Below are 16718 nucleotides of genomic sequence, written 5' to 3'. Positions count from 1 at the left end.
TCTATGTACATATCTTTTTCCTTGAACTTAAAGTAGATTTTCTTTCAAGGAATTTAACATTGGCAGCCATGCGATCAAACCATGGTGCCCCTAGGATTACATCCTCGTACTTGAGAGGAGAGATAAAGAAGTCCTCTTTGTCCACAATCGAGCCATGGTTTTAAAGAGAGAATTACAACTAAAAGGTCAAACCTTTTTTTTAAAAGCAAGATCCAAGAATTTAGCCAATGGTAGGAAATCAACAACGCAAACCGAGACTTATGGGAAGGCTAGGTTAGGGTACTAATTCTAGTACTTTTAAGAGGGTGGGTGTGTGGGTGTGTGTGTGTGTGTGTGTGTGTGAGAGAGAGAGAGAGAGAGAGAGAGAGAGAAGAAGAGAATTTTACGTCCTGGGAAACTATCCCAAGAAACATCAAAAGATCTATTTGACGAGAGTTGAACTCAAGACTCGTTAGTCAAGAGGGAAATGGCATAACCAATCTACCAGAGAGAGAGAGAGAGAGAGAGAGAGAGAGAAATGAAATGAAATGAAATGTTATATTAACGTCCTCAGAAGGCCAGAATGACCTACGAGACCAGAAAGTTACAATGTGGTGGATCTGATACAAAGTCGGAGTAGCAAAAATGACAAAATAAAATGCTATGGAATCTAAAACAGCTAGGTGTGATCTAAGCAGATAGGTGGGATAACTAAATCACAGATCATAAAAGATCCAACTAGGTGGGATAGCTAAATCACAGATCACAAAAGATCCAGCATCGGTCTCTGGCGGATCTCATCAATCTCCTCCATGGTCAATAGCCTGACCGGGAGTTATGCATGCTGGGCCAAAGTGATCCGAATCCTCTGATGCAACCTCCGTCGATGCTGTGTGGTCCTCCGCAGTCATGGGCGTCTGGATCTCCCTAGCTCAGTCGCTCGGTCGATCAGTGTGCCTCAAGTGTGAGGCGGCAAGCTCCTCCGAGTGTCCAGTGTATGCTCTAAAGAAGTCTGTGATCCGTCTCTGAGACTGGCTGATCTCTCCTCTCATCAGGCTCTCTCTGTCTGCGCAGCTCGAGCAAAAACAAACCCAAGCATCTCTGATCCTCGTACCGCATAACTCTAGAGAGTGGTCCGAAACCCTCTCTGAACGAGAGAGAGAGAGAGAGAGAGAGAGAGAGAGAGAGAGAGAGAGAGAGAGAGAAGAAGAAGAAGAGAGTTTTAATGTCGTAGCAAACTATCCAGAGAGAGAGAGAGAGAGAGAGAGAGAGAGAGAGAGAGAGAGAGAGAGAGAGAGAGCATATCCAAGTCTTAACCAAGTCCATTGTTTCCCATAAACCAAAAAAAGCACATGATGAAATGTAACTCTCTTCTAATGGAGATTAAAAAATATCATAAAGCTAAAAGGCTAACAAATATGACCTTTCTAAATTTAATTTTGCAGTTCCAGATATGCATTGACATCCTTGGAAAGTTCTTTTAGGGAATCTCTCATGAGAAGATGAATATCTGCATGAGAGATGAATATCTGCATGAGAAGATGAATATCTGCCTTGACATATGGCACCCAATAATAGCTTCATATGCTCGTATCAAGCAATCAAAGCCCTCAATGTTATGTCCCTGCACCCCCAAAAAAAAAAACCTCGCCTCCCAAACAATCCCAAGAGACCTCAAAGATCTATCCGACGAGGCTTAAGACTCAAGAACTATTATTCAAGAGGGATTTTCTAGGAGGATTTTTCAAGTAGGCGCACAATGCCTCAACTTCTAGGTACAATTGCTCTCCCAAAAAAGACTGGCCTCGATTGTCCTTTACAAAAGGACCCAATGCTTGGCATCCCATACATTGCACTAAATGTAAAACAACTGCTTTGTGTACATGGAGAATCTAAAGAGGGTAGAATAACATCTTTATCATAAAGTTGAAATGCTTGTGCAAAGCGAGAGACAGAATCCCCCATAGAACTCGCCATGAAAAAATTATTGAGCATTTGACTTGAAATTTTCAAGGCAATCATTGGAGACGAGATTTTACAATACTCCGTGTAAAACGCTCAAAAAAAGCATTTTCTTAACCTTGTCGTTTAAGGTCAAACTAACCAGACAACCAGGATTTATGCTCAAATCTGAGGTTTTTACAAGGATTTATAACTAAAATGCCCAATTTTTTACCTTGAAAATTAAGGTCCAATGAAACTACAATCGGGATTTTTCATCTTCAAGCGGGAAATTCATACTACAAACTGGAAATTATATGTCCATTTGCTGGTCTGTATGAAAAGAATGAGTAGATTGCTGGACATAAATATATATATGACATTATTAGGATATTATTCAGTGGATGTGTGAGTACTATGAGGTCCTAGCTACAAAAGGAAGAAAATATGTCAACAATCTGTGTGTAAATGACCACTACCCTCACAAAAACAGGTGATTATCGATAACCCACTTTATTGGCATTTGATGTTGTAGATTGGGTGATATCCTCAACCATCCTCAGTTGTAGACTCTCGCTCAAACAACAGACAGCCACTCCTCCCAAATGCATGCCTGCCTATATAACATGATCAATATCCTGATTGTTATTAATCTAAGCAAAAGCATTATATAAGCAATTATGATAATTTGAATGTTTACATAGTGCAATTACTGTACCTTCATTTTGTGTGGGTTTTATTCACTTGCCCCTTTCACCAGCTCTTCTTACTTGAATCAGGTGTGTCGATTCGGACCGCCAGATGGGTGTTTGGCCACTCTGCACAAGAGTAATTTCCTCACCTTCCTTCAGAAGGCCACGCTTCTGAAAGCCACAAAATTTTGGTCATCAGTACATACTCAGACGTTCTTACTTAAATGCTTGTGAGACGGGCTTTTTCAGAGACTGACTTGTAGAAATGACAAAGCTTCACAGAAGGTCTTCTCTCCATCATCTAAGAACGTTGTGATGATCGGCCGGACTCCATGATAGAGTGCTAACCTTCTCTGAACTTTCACCCTGCATTCAAAGGATGAACTATCAGACAGACACATGAAATTTAGAAAAAATACCTGAAAGATTGTTACTTCTCATGGAGATGACCATATAAACATTCTTTGGTAGAATTTTTTTGTTTTTGTTTTTTGGTTGGCGGGGGGGGGCGTGTGTGTCTGTGTGTGGGGGGGGACTACATACATTTCAAAGTTGGCGACTAGATGATCTATATGTCACATTGCAACAGCTATATCCCCTTGGCTGATTTTGTAGATTTTGCAAACACAACACGACCAATGGCCGTGCTTACTAAGATGACTTCTATAACCTCGATTGACTTACTCATTGGTAAAAGCAAAAACAGTCCCAGTCGGTCGATAATGGCTTAGGAGCATGGCCATAAACCCAGATCTTGTAAAAACCAGCACAGCTGTACCAAGTGTGTTTGACATCATGGTAGCATGATACGCAAACATCTCGCTCATGTGCCTCTGTAAAGAAAAATTCAGTAAAGAGTGAGCAATGTTACTGATGATAGCAAACATTACACAACAGATGCCAAACATACAGCATTGCAATACTTTCATCTCACAATGCACTGATTTCCTTAAACCTCGCTTGAAACAATGTTGAAAGGGCACAAATTTTGTAACAAGATATCGTAACAATAGATGATAGAGATGACACACTTTGGCCAGAGTAACAAGTAAATCTGGTAAAACTCTAGACTTTACTGGTTTCCAGCAATCTGGAAAATGCTTTAGGCCTTGAAAATTTTGTAAAACCACTGAATCAAACCTACTAGTGCCATACCATTATATATCTTCGAACACTATATCCCTTTCTTCGAGCAGACTTCTCACTTTGAAAAACTGTAACTAGATAGTTATCAACCAATAGGCTTAAGCCTCCTAAGTTACTGCTTTATAACAACCTAACTTAACAAGACATGACGGTACAAATAAGTCTATAGGTAAGGCATCTCTTGTGCTTGTGTTGTTAGGGGTCCTGGCCTTGAACACGAGTGCCTTTGGTGGGATCACCTAATGAGGCAGACCATTGAGATCCCTCTGTTTCTCTACCCGCAGTTCTATCATCATCGTCATGGAAGATGCTCATACACGCTTTTTGCCTGATTTGGAAGAACGACAAAATCAACCTAAGTGGACTTCCAAATTCTTCTTTGTTCTGTGGGATTTGGGTGCTGCGGTTATACATCTCATGCAAAGGCCACCTCGAACATGCAATCTCTTTTTGTAACTCTTACTTAAGCACTCAACCTTGGCCAGCAAGGACGAGAAATACACATTGATTTTCTGTGGCAAAGTGTCACTTTACCTTAAATGCATAGCCAAGATTTTCCGGTGCATTCACTTCAGACACGGTTGCCTCAGTACGCAAAGCAACTGTATGCATCACCTTCACAGCCTTCAAAGGGTACCTGAATCAGTCTCTACCAGTTAAAGAAAGACAACCAGGTAAACATGGAAACATGCATGCAGTCTTGAGGGAAGTGCACCAACTTTCCATGTGCTGTCTCCCCAGACAACATTATAGCATCAGCTCCTTCACGCACTGCAATAGCAATGTCAGAGACTTCTGCTCGTGTAGGTGTAGGATGATTAATCATACTCTCAAGCATATTTGTTGCCACTATGACTGCTTTTCCTGCACCTCTACACATTCTGATGATTTCTTCCTGGACAAGAAGGAACGTGTTCAAAATGCCCAACAATCTTAAAAGAAGAAAGCCTGAATTTTTACCTGAAGCAAAGGGACCTCTTCTATAGGGAGCTCTGCCCCAAGGTCTCCTCGAGCAACCATTGCCTGCATGTAACAAAAAAGAGGCTTATGTGGCACATTTGCAGAAAATTCAAACTTCCTAAAGTCCTGCAAGCAAGGTTGCCTGATCATCATAACCCAATTTAGCCAAATCCCACACTTTAGCTTTTGATAAAAATGCCTAACCTCTGGAGATCTGTGTAATATGCCTATTTGTTTTTGTCCAGCTGAAACCTTCTTGATACATGGACCTTGGATTAATCAGAATCTCTCTTTTGATTTCACTTCCCATGCTTTGGGATTTGACGGAACGGTCTGCGTGCAGTTCATTCCAATCACAACATACACACCCTTCTATGTGCAGAAAAGAAGGGAGGAGCACTACATAAATTTGTCAGCGAGGGTTATCCATGCAAAACAAGTCACTGTCTGTCTATCTCAGAGTGCAACGAGCGTCAGCATCTGGCAAGCCTACTACATAAGTTTGTGGCCAAAAAAATCTGTTAAATATCTGTTAGTCTCGCAGCGCATCCAGTATAAGCGGCTTGCGAATCCACACTGACACGGTTTTGTAAAAGACTAGACAGTGACTAAGTCTACAATGCATGTATTGCCACTGGATGAGAATCCGCTTTGAAACTTGAAGTTTATGTTGATTTGTGCTAATAAATCATGCCATCTGAGATACCCACCCCGTGCTAATACAATATTGAGATAACCAGACTCTATGTCTACAAGATTGAATACTCGTGCACAGTAGATAACAACTTGGCCAGTTCCCAAACATTGTTAAGCAGAAGAAAACGAGTTCTATGATAGTGAGCTGAGAGTAACTTACCCCATCAGATGCATCTATAATAGACTGGAGATTCACAATTGAATCAGCACTCTCTATCTTTACAATCACATGGATATCAGCTTGACAACCTGCAGTTAGGCACATCGCAAACTTTAAATGGTAATAGAGCAACTCATTTGGCAGCCAATAGGCTAGCTTTGTAAAGACTAACTTAGCTTCTAACTATCAGTTGATAGCATAAAAGGCTTCACAGGGTTCATCAGTGTAGCTCACATTACTTTTGAGATAATCTTTCAACTCATGCACAACTTGTGCATCTTTGACAAAAGAGACGGCATAGAAGTCCACTTCATTCTCCACTCCAAATTTGATATCTTCCCAGTCTTTCTCTGAAATCAGAAGCAAAGAATCAAGGAAACTGTCATACATGCAGAAAAAAGCAGAAATCCACTACAAACAGAAAAGAAGATTATCCTTCAGCTCCTCAATATTCAGCTATTTGTAAACATTTACAAAACCTCTAATCCACAAACATTTTATGAAGATTATCATTGTTACATATGATGCAAAATCACACTTTTTGTAAGCAGGACAGTAGAAATGTATACAAACTGCAAACACACAGAGAAGTCTGTATATTTCTATCTGTACAACTAAGTAGATAGCTCAAGGTAGAAACTTGTCCTATTCTCGGCCTGAAAAGAGAGCTTTTTGCAGAGAGTCTTTTTTGTTATTTCACGTTCCAATAGAACCTTCAAACTAACATGTATATTTGGAGACTGGCAACAGCGTGGTCTATCTATCAAGTACCTGCTTATATTGAGCAGGTATTATCTGTTCAAAATCCACTGAAACCGTTCCCGGTCTGGTCCATTTGCATGCTCGTGAGATAAAGCTCCAATGGCAATCTTGACGGACCATAATAGAAGTTTCTTATGACAGTAAACATTACGGAAGGGTTTACGTCACAGTATAAACTATAAAGTGCACCAGTTCAAGGGTTACCGATGAGGAAAGACCACAAGTTTCACTTTGAATATTGCAACATAAAACAACCAAAAACTTTAGAATTATTCTTGATGAATCATAAAGAATCTGTCACAAGTTTGTGACGTGGCATGGCCTCTCAACTTGCAAATACGGGCCAAGAGGCCATGAGAGGTTAGAATTAATAACATAACCCCTCCCAACTTTTTGGTCTGCCCCAAAAGGGGTAAGGCCTTAGTGATGCCTCTCCTTTTTGCTAATGAAAAAGGGCGATTATTTTTTTTAAATGCAGTTTTTTTTTATTGGTTTGAAGCTTCCAAGAGATAGACAATAATCATTACAAATACAAGCCATGAAATCAAAGCGGGTATCTGCTTGTGATAAATAGGTTTGCATTGGAACAACCACTCGAACCCATTAATTATTCCCCAAGACTACCATGCAATCTCCAAATCCCAAAAGAAAACACTGCTGCTGTGCCATCACGGCATTACGCCCCCTGCGCACTGCGCAGGCCTCCCCATCCCCCCCTCTTGCCCTCTTGCCTATGTTGAGCTCTCAATCGCTCCACCACAGTCCTGGTCCTGCGTTGCACCCACAATTCAGGTCTGCTCTGCCACGCTCCGAGTCATAATTCCCTCACACCTTGTGGCCTGCCTTCATCTTGTGCACTATGCATTCCGGAGCAGTCTGCCACAGCCACCCCACACACCTCCTACCCTCCCATCTCATCTGCCCTACAGTCCTCCCATCCACATGTATGCCGCCACGCCCCCCTCTTTCACTCCAGATCCCTCCACAGCCCATGCGTACTCAACGTGGACATATCATCCTCCTCGTACCTGGTTAGGGATAGAGAGAGACAGACTAACAATCATTCTTAGCCACCTACAACGAGTAGAGAGAGAGAGAGAGAGAGAGAGAGAGAGAGAGAGAGAGAGAGAGAGAGAGAGAAATTTGAGATTTTATTTGAAAAGACAGACAGCTATGATCACATAGCCCGAGTCCTGATTGTTGAGTGTGAGCGGCGAGAGACACAGAGAGAAGCGTTTTTCCATTAAGACTTGCAGACGATCTCAATAGATTGGGGCCTCTCTCTCTCTCTATCAGAGATGCTTGGGTTTGTTTTTGCTCGAGCTACGCAGACACAGAGAGAGCCTGATGAGAGGAGAGGCTAGCCAGTCCCAGAGACAGATCACAGATTTCTTTAGAGCTGCCACTGGACACCCGGAAGAGTTACTACCACAGCAGAGCTCGTCGTCTCACACCAGAGGCACACTGATCGACCGAGCAACTGAGCTTGGAAGATCCAGACGCCCACGACTGCGGAGGACTACACACCATCGACGGAGGCTGCATCAGAGGATTCGGATCACTTTGGCTCGACATGCACGACGCCCGATCAGACTACTGACCATGGAGGAGATTGATGAGATCCGCCACGACCGATGCTAGATCTCTTGTGATCTAGCTATCCCAGCTAGCTGCTGTTCACACCTAGTAGTTTAGGATTCCATAGTTTTTTTTTGTGACATTTGTCATTTCATTTTTGTCATTGTTGTCATCGTGTTACTCTGACTCTCACTTTGTATCAGATCCACCACATTGTAACTTTCTGATCTCATAGGTCACTTTGGCCTTTTGAAAACGTTAATATAACATTTCATTTCGTTTCATCTCTCTCTCTCTCTCTCTCTCTCTCTCTCTCTCTCTCTCTCTCTCTCTCTCTCTCTCACACACACACACACACACACCCAACCAGAGTTCTGACCATGGAGGAAGTCGATGAGATCCGACAGCGACCGATGAGAGATTTCATCTGAACCCACAAACCCCCCCCCCCCCCCCCCCCCCCCCCCCCCTCTATTCCCATTCTCCTTAGTGCCTTAGTGTTTTAGTGTTAGTTCTTTGTAACTTGGTAATTTCCGTACTCAGACATCGCATCAGATTCACCAATTGTAACTTTTTGGTCTCATAGGTCATTTTGGCCTTTTGAAGACCTTAATATAACATTTCATTTCATCTCTCTCTCTCTCTCTCTCTCTCTCTCTCTCTCTCTCTCTCTCTCTCTCTCTCTCTCTCTCTCTCTCTCTCTCTCTCTCTCTCTCTCTCTCTCTCTCCTGCGCGCCACTGCTGCTGCCCCCTGTGCGCGCCACTGCTGCTGCTGTTTCACCCCCTGCGCGCGCCACTGCTGCTGCTGCTGAGCCCGTTGTAGCTGACCTGTTGCGACTGCACGCTGCCAAGGCTGTAGCACTTGCCGCTGCCTCACTGTGGCAACATTACCAAGTGCACCAGGCCCGCTGCCCCCAATCTCTCACACACGGATACATACCCACACACACACTACACACATACACGCATACACACAAGTACTCCCTCTCTTCCCCTTCTCCCCTCTTCTTCACAATATGAAGAGAGGGTAGTTACGAAGACAGCCATGTCTTCCCCCATCATCAAGACGCCGGCATCGACAATGAAGACAACGTTCATGCTCACGAACAAGAGGCTTGCACAATTGGAGAAGGACATGAAAGAATGGCGGATGGAGAGAGAGATATGGGAGGAGGAGAAAGCCACCCTCATCAAGCTATGGAACGAAGAGAAGGAGGACATGAGAGCGGAAATCCAAAATCTCAAAGAGGAGAAGGAGAGAAGGGAACGGGAGAACGGGAAGGAGAGGGAGAGATGGAGGAAAGAGCAAGAAGAGATGAAGGCACAAATTGATCTCCTTCATGCTTCCATCACATCCCTCACCCCCGAAGAAGGAGAGATTAAAGAGGAGGCTAAGGAAGCCCTCAAGGAGGAGATCACCAAAGCCCTCACCGCAAGCATTGAGGACAAATTAGAGGCCACCAAAGAAGGATGGGTCGAAGTGGTCAAAAAGAACATCAAGAAGGTTGCAAGAGAGGAAGCCCAAAAAGATGAGGTACTCATCGTACACACAACCATCGAGGAGGAGAAGATGCGACAAGCTCGCCGTCTCAATGTGCGAGTGACCGGCATCAAAGAAGAAGAAGGGTCTACACCCGAGAGCGATGGGAAAGCTTTATGCAAGAAAGTGGGATACAAGGAAGAAGAGATCCCTTTCTCCAAAGTTTGGAGAGCCGGCAAAGATCCAAAGAAGAGAGCTCTCATCCTCCAATTCGCCTCCGAGGAGTCTCGAACTTCTTTCCTCCGAAAGAGGGTCATCTTGAGAGGGCTAGAAGGCCCCCCGATTTATCTTGATGATGACCTCACAAAGATGCAACAAGATCACCGTCGCGCGTGCATGCCTAGAGTCCACCAAGCCCGCAAAGAAGGGAAGAAGGCAGTATATCGAGATGGTAGGGTTATCATTGATGGCAAGACCATCGCATAGGGACTCGCGGCCTGTGGGACACACGAGGAGATTCATGTCACGGTTTGGAATTGCAATGGAGACCTATGGACACACCCAAAGAGACTTGAGGAGGTGATGAGAGGTCGAGACATCATTCTACTTACAGAGACACACGAGAGCCCAGAGAGAGGGCTACCACGGATACATGGATTCCAGTGGGAGTCTCTACATCGGGGGTGTATGCACCAACACACCACTCGTGGCTCAGGAGGAGTGGCCATACTCTTTAGACAGGGGCTTCACAGTAGACTACAGATTGTTGCCCGGGACCCACAGGCCCGCTACATGTGGATTCGCCTCGAGCTCTCACGAGACAGGATCGTCGACATTGCCCTTTGCTACTTTGCTCCCACAGGCTCCAGATTCGCCCCTATTGAGCAGGAGTCACCGTACACATGCCTCACGGAGGAGATTATGGAGTACTCCACACTGGGTGAAGTCTTCCTTATGGGAGACTTCAATGCTCGTACGCGCAGTGAGCAGTGTGAGGCATATGACCACGAGGACCCAGAGGCACTACACACTCTAGATGAGGAGGCTACTATGAGAGATACAGCAGACAGAGCTCCAGTCACAGCCTACGGACGACATCTACTTCGACTTGGCTCCCAGCACCGTCTCGTTATTTATAACGGGATGGTCCAGTGGCCCACCTCAGGGGGCCTGACTTGTATGCCACATGGAGTTGCAGAGGGAGGGGGGAGTACAGTCGACTATATTATGGGACCCAGGGAGGCTACACACCTTATCACATCCTTCACCATTCCACCCATACCCATCGGAGCCGACCACACATACCTCTCTTTCTCCATCACCGGAGATACCATCCCACACAGCTCCACAGCACACACTCCACACACCACCATCCATTTCACACATGAGCTAGCCTCTCTTTACTCGGCCGAGGTCGAGCATGGCCTATGCCTCCTCCACCCATCCACACCACTCTCAGTTCTCACATCACATATCTCTTCCGTTCTCCACACTTCAGCTATTAGCTCCTTTCCACACACCACTCACACAGGACGCACTCCCCCCCCCGGGACTATGCCTCAGAACCGCTGGTATGATGATGAGTGCAGAGAGCTATACCGACGCCTCCGCGCACAGCGAGCCTTAGGAGAGATCACAGAGAGAGAGGCCAGACGGCATATGAAGACGCTGACACGCCAAAAGCGGCGAGCATTCGAAGAGGCACAGGAGCTTGAGCTATACCGCCTATTCATGAGCATGGATAGCGCGACAGCATGGCGCACCCTGCGCGAGCCACGTCCGACTACAGCTATTGAGGATCCACAGATATGGCATGATTATGCAGAGCGACTTTACGAGGTGCCAGGACAGCCTCCTATCCCACAGCCACACGAGCCACGCCCCACGTGCTCCTCCTTCTTTACAGCACAGATGGTAGAGAGGGCCATACGCCGCATGCAGCACAGACGATCAGCTGACCATACTGGATTACAGAGTGAGCACATCATTTATGCGGCCTCCACTATAGCCCCGTTGATTGCACATGTCTTCAACCGGGCTATAGGGGAGGGCTTCCCAGAGGAGTGGACACAGCACACCATAGTGCCTATCCACAAATCTGGCGACACCCTGGATCCAGGGAACTACAAGACTATCATGATTGGCCACACGATGGCCAAGCTATATGGAGCAGTACTTGAGGCACAGCTCAGCTGCTACGCAGAGATCGAGGGTTTACGAGCTCCAGGCCAGGCAGGTTTCAGACGAGCTTTCTCCACCACTGATCACATCTTCGTTCTGCGCTGCCTCATTGATGGGGCAAAGGCGCGGAAGAAGAGGCTTTACTGCTGCTTTGTGGATTTCCGCAAGGCCTTTGACACAGTCCCACGTGAGAGACTCTTCCAGCGCCTTCACAGCATTGGGGTACCAACAGAGATGATTTGGGCCATATATGCTCTCTACGACAAGCTATATGGAGCAGTACTTGAGGCACAGCTCAGCTGCTACGCAGAGATCGAGGGTTTACGAGCTCCAGGCCAGGCAGGTTTCAGACGAGCTTTCTCCACCACTGATCACATCTTCGTTCTGCGCTGCCTCATTGATGGGGCAAAGGCGCGGAAGAAGAGACTTTACTGCTGCTTTGTGGATTTCCGCAAGGCCTTTGACACAGTCCCATGCGAGAGACTCTTCCAGCGCCTTCACAGCATTGGGGTACCAACAGAGATGATTTGGGCCATATATGCTCTCTACGAGAAGGTGACGGGTCGAGTTCGTTGCCCAGGCGGTTTTTCAGAGACCATTGCTAGCACCATTGGTGTTAAGCAAGGATGCCCACTCTCCCCGACACTCTTTGGGCTCTACATCGACGAGATCTCCGACTACATACTGCGAGCAGGGGGAGAGGGGAGCGACTTGGCAGGTACTCCGGTCCACATCATGTTATATGCTGATGATATTGTGTTGATTTCAGAGTCACCCGAGGGCTTGCAACGCCATCTTGAGGCCTTGGACGAATTCAGCACACACAAGGGGTTGACTGTGAACCTTGGCAAAACCAAGGTTATGATCTTTCACACATCCAGTGCAGTGAGGAGCGCTGCCACCTTCACAGCAGCAGGAGGAAAGGTTGATGTAGTCACCTCCTATGTCTACCGTGGCATCACATTCACCAGCCTACCAGGACCCTTCACTATGAGGCAGGCTGCTGCTGACAGGCTCACCCGAGGATATGCAGCTCTGGCCATGCTAGAGCGGAGATGCCACCAGGCACACTTTCAGGAACCCCGCACGAAGGGGTGGCTTTTCGACACCTTAGTCACCCCGGCCTTGATGTACTCGACGGCAGTATGGGCACCAGGATTGACAGCTGACCAGTGGACACAGCTTGAGAGGCCACAGGTATGTATGATCTCACGCTTGCTCCGCAGCAAGAAGACAGTGCCACATGACATTATTAGAGCCGAGCTCGCCACACCACCCATGGTGGTAGAGGCACTATTCCAGACAGTCTGCTTCATCCAGAGGATGAGAGAGCTACCTCCTGACAGACTTACTCGTAGAGCATTTGAGGCAGCTATACAGCTATCAGAGAGTGGGCATGAGAGAGCATGGTACTCACAGGTCAGAGCATGGTTTGAGGGACACGGTCTTGACATGGAGAGCCTACCACCATTCCAGTACGACCCCCACTCACCATATGTTCACCTCTCTCGCAATGAGAGGAACTTGGTACTGAGACAGGATCTGTGGCAGCTATACACTAGGAGAGTCTGGGAGTCACTTGGCTTGGGGACGAGGATGTCAGATTACAGAGACCAGTTTCTCACCATATTGTCCGGGGGGTTCATACAGAGACCACGCTACATGGACACATATATGCCACATAGCTCACGGGTGGCGATTGGTCAGCTGAGAGTGGCTTCACACAGGTTAGAGATTGAGATCGGGAGACATACTGGTGTTCCCAGGGAGGAGCGCGTCTGCAGAGCCTGCACAGAGGAGGTGGAGAGTGAGGAGCACTTTGTATGTAGATGCAGAGCATACACTGAGATCAGAGGCAGGTATGAGGCCCTATTCAGAGGACAGCCCACTCTCCGAGAGATCATGGACTCTCGAGATCAGAGACAGCTCGGACGGTTCTTACTAGAGATACAGAGCCATCGGGACACACTACTACAGCCACACACAGCTACACAGACAGAGGGGAGACAGTCGCAGCTCACAGACTTCTTTCAAAGGATTACCGCCCCTCCCCCACCAGACACTCAGAGGGGAGTGACACTCCCACAGGCGGAGGTGAGCCGAGCTAGACGACGACCACGAGTCACAGGCTACAGGGGCGCGAGCTCCCACCACCGACAGATCGAGGAGATCCGAGCCCGGGAGCGCCGTGCCACTGAGGAGCGAGTGGCCCGGATGAGGGCCGACCCGACAGCTTTCATCCGGGCAGCCTTGGCACCAGACCCGCCCATGTACCACATCTTACATCCCCCCATTAGTACAGGATGGAGCTAGATAGCTTGATGCATTCTCATGATTGTACTACCTTGAGCATATAGACATGCATATACCCCTAGAGATAGAGCTCCATCCCTCCTCAGATACCCCACTACCTACACTCAGTTCAGTTTTGTATCAGTTTTTGTTTCATTTGTCTTTCCGATAGACAGATGACATACACACCATGTACATTTGATTTGTCTCATAGGCCGATTTCGACCTGACATAGACGTTAAAAATCTTTCTTTCTTTCTTTCTTTCTTTCTCTCTCTCTCTCTGTGCGCGATGGAGAGTAAGCTGCAGGGCCACGCGAGCAGGTTCTACTGACTGCAGATGAAGTAGCGAAACCCTAGAATAGACCAGCATGAATTAAATGCCCACATGAATCTGCTGCATACCAAGTCGCGAGTTGTTTTGGCACTGTCGCAAACCCTAGAGCAGACCAGCGCGATGCCCAGCTTGTTGCAAACCCTAAAGCAAACTAGCACGAGCACGTTCTGTAGCTAGAGTGCGAGCAGCAGGGGCCAAACGTGCAGGGGGGCGGGTAACTAAGCACGCAGGTTGCGCAGAGAAGCTGGGCGCACTTTTCACGTTATTGAAACAAACGCCCAAGTCGAGCCACGCGCACTGTGGGCAGACTCTCCTGTAGTGAAGAGGGCCACAACCACCAGGGCGTAGGGCAGGCAAAAACACAAGGCGTGCAGCCAAGCAGGTCACGCATGGGCCTCGCTCACACGTGTACGCTTGCAGCAGGATATCATTTAAGTTTAAATTTAAGTACAATTGGGAACTGATTCTCAAGGCATTTTAACTAGGGAAGGGAATCCATCTGCAGAGGCTTCAGCTAATGTGGCCAATCCAAGGACTCAGTGGTTAAAAAGAGTTCCCCCTTCATTGCAGGCTGCAGCTGCTGCAGACCTTGACAGCCTGCAGCGCCTTAGTGTCACTGAATGCACTTTAGTGGGCTGGACAATTTTGTGGTGAAGTCGCACGTCTCACTTGGCAGTGGTTATTCAAGGAAGGTATTGATACCTGGTGATCTCGGCAGTGATTCCTTAGCCATAATCTCCGCAACACTTCGTCTCGTTTGTTAGTAACAACCAACCATGAGGAAGCAGAATGACAAGCCCGACCCTTAGAGGACGCAATCCAAAAGTGCAAAGAAGAAATGGTCGAGACCATTAACAAGATCAACCGCCACCTATTAGGTACAATAAAACTGCTCGAAGATCGCGTTCTGGCCCAAGAAAGCAAGATCACTGCACTGGGAGATCGTGTGACGGCCCAAGACGAAGAGATTGCGTCACTCAAGAGGGAGCTCGTTGAGGCACGATCACGAAATACACTTGAAGGAGAATTGCAACCTTCAGTAATAGAAGAGCTCAACACGATCAAAGAACAAGTGCGAGCCATCAAAGAGGGGGAAGAGCAGCAAAAAGAAATGACGACCTCTTGGGTGGACGTTATTACAAAGACTCAACAGAAGGCAGTGCGCTCTTTACATGTGAGAATTTGCGGCCTTAAAGACAAAAATAATGTGGACGAAGAGGTAAAAGAACTCATGGCTTTGATGGGGGGTTCATGAGCCGATGCACTCAAGAGCATGGAGAGTGAGCAACAAGAAAAATGGGAGCAAGGGGGAAACCTCGAAAGAAAGGGCACTCATCCTTCATTCTTCCTCCATGGAAGCGAAGGAGGACTTTTTGAAGAAGAGACCAACTCTTAAGAAAACGGGCATCTTTCTCGAGGATGATCTTACCCTCTCACAGATCGCTCATATGCAGGAGGTAATGCCAGAGTGTCACAAAGTGATGACGTGGCTACGTGGCTACGGACAGCAAAAACCCTAATTTCTGCCAAAAACCCTAAAATTCCTACAAACCCTAATTTCTGCCAAAAACCCTAATTTTCGAAAATCGCGGAGGTGATAAATTTTTTTTCTTTTTTTTTTTTCTTTTTTGAAATTTTGAGCGACACAAATCTTAACTTTTTGCTATGATTTGGGAGAAAGAGAGAAAAAGAGAACTTGCTTTTTACTGACTCTCGTTGAGAGAGAGAGAGAGAGAGAGAGAGAGAGAGAGAGAGAGAGAGAGAGAGAGAGAGAGAGAGAGAGAGAGAAAAGAAAGAAAGAAAGAAAGATTTTTTACGTCTATGTCAGGCCGAAATCGGCCTATGAGACAAATCAAATGTACATGGTGTGTATGTCATCCGTCTATCGGAAAGACAAATGAAACAAAACTGATACAAAACTGAACTGAATGTAGGTAGTGGAGTATCTGAGGAGGGATGGAGCTCTATCTCTAGGGGTATATGCATGTCTATATACTCAAGGTAGTACAATCATGAGAATGCATCAAGCTATCTAGCTCCATCCTGTACTAATGGGGGGATGTAAGATGTGGTACATGGGCGGGTCTGGTGCCAAGGCTACCCGGATGAAAGCTGTCGGGTCTGCCCTCATCTGAGCCACTCGCTCCTCAGTGGCACGGCGCTCCCGGGCTCGGATCTCCTCGATCTGTCGGTGGTGGGAGCTCGCGCCCCTGTAGCCTGTGACTCGTGGTCGTCGTCTAGCTCGGCTCACCTCCGCCTGTGGGGGTGTCACTCCCCTCTGAGTGTCTGGTGAGGGAGGGGCGGCAATCCTCTGAAAGAAGTCTGTGAGCTGCGACTGTCTCCCCTCTGTCTGTGTAGTTGTGTGTGGCTGTAGTAGTGTGTCCCGATGGCTCTGTATCTCTAGTAAGAAACGTCCGAGCTGTCTCTGATCTCGAGAGTCCATGATCTCTCGGAGAGTGGGCTGTCCTCTAAATAAGGCCTCATACCTGCCTCTGATCTCAGTGTATGAGAGAGA

At 46.9% G+C, this 16718-nt stretch overlaps 1 protein-coding gene across 2 annotated transcripts in view; it reads right to left on the bottom strand.

Moving 5' to 3' along the window:
- Nucleotides 1-2127: 2127 nt before the first annotated feature.
- LOC147452285 (pyruvate kinase isozyme G, chloroplastic-like) overlaps nucleotides 2128-16718 on the bottom strand; it is an 80560-nt gene continuing 65969 nt past the window's right edge. The window contains exons 5-13 of one of the 2 annotated variants that reach the window (XM_086518041.1): nucleotides 5814-5924; nucleotides 5575-5663; nucleotides 4719-4781; nucleotides 4478-4653; nucleotides 4293-4395; nucleotides 3297-3445; nucleotides 2870-2978; nucleotides 2639-2783; nucleotides 2128-2537 (exon numbers count right to left, since the gene is read on the bottom strand). In XM_086518041.1, the coding sequence (XP_086374167.1) occupies nucleotides 2661-2783; nucleotides 2870-2978; nucleotides 3297-3445; nucleotides 4293-4395; nucleotides 4478-4653; nucleotides 4719-4781; nucleotides 5575-5663; nucleotides 5814-5924 (923 nt within the window). In that variant the 3' untranslated portion in view covers nucleotides 2128-2537; nucleotides 2639-2660. The remainder of the gene's footprint in view (nucleotides 2538-2638; nucleotides 2784-2869; nucleotides 2979-3296; nucleotides 3446-4292; nucleotides 4396-4477; nucleotides 4654-4718; nucleotides 4782-5574; nucleotides 5664-5813; nucleotides 5925-16718) is intronic. The other variant, XM_086518042.1, reaches the window with a different exon arrangement.

The sequence above is a fragment of the Adiantum capillus-veneris genome, chromosome 8 (assembly GCF_014529385.1).
Source record: "Adiantum capillus-veneris isolate H3 chromosome 8, ASM1452938v2, whole genome shotgun sequence".
NCBI lineage: Eukaryota > Viridiplantae > Streptophyta > Polypodiopsida > Polypodiales > Pteridaceae > Adiantum > Adiantum capillus-veneris.
This window is presented reverse-complemented; position numbering and strand designations above follow the sequence as displayed.